Source organism: Priapulus caudatus, unplaced genomic scaffold (assembly GCF_000485595.1).
Source record: "Priapulus caudatus unplaced genomic scaffold, Priapulus_caudatus-5.0.1 Scaffold1173, whole genome shotgun sequence".
Lineage (NCBI taxonomy): Eukaryota > Metazoa > Priapulida > Priapulimorpha > Priapulimorphida > Priapulidae > Priapulus > Priapulus caudatus.
In genome coordinates this window covers 46,024-49,369 of record NW_014578234.1, presented here as the reverse complement: position 1 = coordinate 49,369, position 3,346 = coordinate 46,024, and the positions used below count along the sequence as shown (strand labels likewise).

At 41.9% G+C, this 3,346-nt stretch overlaps 1 protein-coding gene across 1 annotated transcript in view; it reads right to left on the bottom strand.

The window, feature by feature from the left end:
* Positions 1-1,575: 1,575 nt before the first annotated feature.
* Positions 1,576-3,346, bottom strand: part of LOC106815668 — a 6,274-nt gene continuing 4,503 nt past the window's right edge. The window contains exons 2-3 of the mRNA XM_014820165.1: positions 2,890-3,093; positions 1,576-2,516 (exon numbers count right to left, since the gene is read on the bottom strand). Of these exons, the coding sequence (XP_014675651.1) occupies positions 2,325-2,516; positions 2,890-3,093 (396 nt within the window). The 3' untranslated portion in view covers positions 1,576-2,324. The remainder of the gene's footprint in view (positions 2,517-2,889; positions 3,094-3,346) is intronic.

The window sequence follows — 3,346 nt, the reverse complement described above, 5'->3', positions numbered from 1 at the left end:
CCCCGAGATTATAATTTATTGAAATAAAGGTTTGCAGTCCAAGCGAGCAAGAGTTGAGTACTGCATAGAAGATCTTTCACAACACATGTCCCTATAGCTTGCTTTCTTCACAAACTTTAACGCAAAGATATTCGACGTATAGTTATATATGTGTAAACGAGAGCGATGAACACTGTGTGAAGCACAAGGTAAGTGGGACGATGTGTACCCAGTAGCACGGCACGCAACACGCACGCACATCGCACACGTGGCACTACACCCTCAACATCTGCAATTCACGCCCCACCCAGCGCCGCTCACACGCGCCACCACCGCGCGCACGCTCCTGCTACACATCACCCACCCACCCACTTCAACAAACGGACGAAACACACACCTCATTCCAGGCCGCACATCCCACTTACAAATACACCCTGTCTACCGCCCGTCGCTACATCCTCCCTATGAAACTTTGCGGACATCGTGCATTCCCAACTAGCCACCCCCTCTGGGATTCCACTTCTGTACACCTCGACACAGCGCGGACGTAGAACAAACCCTCACCCGCATTTCGCTGTGCCCTCCGCCACCTTCCTACCAAATCTGGAATTTCATGTTAAACTGCGCCTCCCACCGTCACCTAAAAGATATTATCAGTAAAAGGCAAAACCATTCTTCTGCTATTGAGTTACTTTCTTTCTTATAATAATCATCATAATCTTACTTACCAGAAGAAAACTATTGGCAGGCCCGCGAAAATGTGACACATAAAACCCATTACTAGCAAGTATGCCCAAATATAAGCAGAATCTGTGTGAAGAATAGTCATTCGTTGGTCAGTATATCTCTAGAATGCAGATCATATGAATAAGATTGTTAGAAACTGTCAGCAAAGACATTAACAGAGGGAGTGAACTGTGCTTTACTATGATCTTGGCGAGGTCGGCGACCTTGTATCACGCGCAGGGTTTCGGCACCACTCACCCAATCCGGTTCACTCTCGAACGCCGTCAGTACACAAAACCAGTATGAAAGGGTTCGCGCGCATGATTTCTCGGAGAAAAAGGGGAGATGAAGACAAACTGACAGCTTAATATTTTACCACGCAATATTTATATATTCTGACACTCGAGTTACCCGTTTCTGCGAGGGCTAATCTGGTATTGAGTAAGTTTAGTTAATTCGGGAATTCACCTAAGGATGAGGGAGTTAAGTTAAGCAACGCAGCACGGATGCGCAAATACAACCACACAGCACTGTTCTTTTCACTTTCAAATCGTTCAAGTCACTAAACTGGAAAGCCACAAATAAAATCTTCTAAAACGCCGTTAGTTACTAAATAAGCCTATAATATATATCGATATATATATGTATATATATCATTATTATTATATTATATATACTTATTATAACGCAGAGAAAACCTACTTGCGTAAAAACAAGAACAGCAAAAATACCAGCGCGTCAGCGGTTTAATCAGATGTATACGATCATAATTTCAAAGTGAATTAGTATTGGGTATTTTTTAGCAGATTATTTTATGATTATAATAGATAGGTAAGATATAGAACAGCAATACGAACGTGGTCACGTAAATGATATGCATTTTATTTCCGACTTTTAACCAATTAGCATATGTAGGTATCTATCGATATCGTTCCCTAGTTTATAAGTGTACAAGCAGGTGTGTAATTAGTATACAAGCAGGTAATCCTTCAATGTGCATTTGTTCATATATGCACTTGCTTGGTATGAAGTTTCGTTGGAAACACTAGCTTATTCAATCACAACATGCCCAGAATAACTACAATTGCTCGCTGTCTATAAGTATCCGGTAAACGAATTTATATATACAGAAATCGCACATTTATATCAAGATTTTCATCATAATCAAACCATTTATTTTTTAGTAATAATATTCATTCAGTACAAATATTCGCATGTCTACCATTCATAAACACAATCAACGTGACAAACCTATAGCTAGTTATGTTTTGAAACACAAATGTGAGAGCAGCCCTATTAGGTGACTAGCCTGTACAAAGACCCTGGGGCCATGAGTACGTGACTCAACTGAATAATGACGAAAGAATTTTTGTGTGTGAAAAGTTTCAAGTAATAAACTACATGGAGAATATAATAAGACTCGACAATATAACCTTATTTTATAATTTGCTATAATTCTTATGGGTTGTTTACGTCTGTTAGGATTGATATGTATACTTTATTACTATATTATTACAAGTTATACTGTTGTTATTTATTGTTTATTTAAGTTTTCTCCACAAAAGCAGTCCGCCAGTGCCCAGATGCCGCTCCAGCCACGGGCATATAGCGGCTGTAGTCTATACAGTCTTGTTCATGCCTATGAAAGGACACAGGATTTCCTGTACAATCGTAGCGTCGGGTGGACAGTTGCAATTCGCTGGATTGCACATCCTCGGCGGTCTGCCCCCATACGGGGTCCTAAATCCCGGTACCAGGATTTCATTTCCATTCAAGATACATTTGCAGTTAGCCCGAGTGTGCACAGTAACCTGTGAAAATATTAATAAATTCATTAAATAAAGTTTGCAGTCAAGCTAGCGAGATTTAGTATGCATAGAAATCTTCAAACACCATGTCCCTTGTTTACGGTTTCTTCACAAGTATTCAAACGTATAGTATGTGTAACCGAGAACGTAAACACTGTGTGAAGCACAAGTGTGAGCACGTGTACGCATGCATGCATGCACGCACGCGCGCACACGCACGCGGGCACGTACACAAGGCGCACATAAATCCACGCCCAAGCACACGTGCGCATCCGCGGTCACACGCGCACACCCACGCGCACGCGTGTGTACAAACACCCACCCACCTTTACAAATGCACGAACACGCACCCAATCCCAGGCGCACATCCACTTACCAAATACATCCCTGTTCTACCGCCGTCGTGACATTCCTTGAAGACGTTTGGCGGACATTCTGGCGTGCATTCCAATACGGCATCCACTTCTGTACACCTCGACCACAGCCGCGACGTAGAACAACGCTCACCCGATGTCGCTGTGGCCTCCGCCAGCGCTTTACAATCTGGGAATTTCAGGTTAAACTGCGCCTCCACCGTCACCTAAAAGATATTATCAGTAAAGGCAAACATTTCTTCTGCTATGATTTACTTTCGTTTTCTTATAATATCATCATAATCTTTACTTGCCAGAAGAACTATGGCGGCCGCAAAGGTGTACACATAAAACGCCATTATCTAGCAGTTGCAATATAAGCAGATCTGGTAATACATTCGGTTGTCATATATCTCTAAATGCAGAAGTGTAATAAATTGTTAGATCGCAGCGAACATTAACAAGATGGACGCTTATATA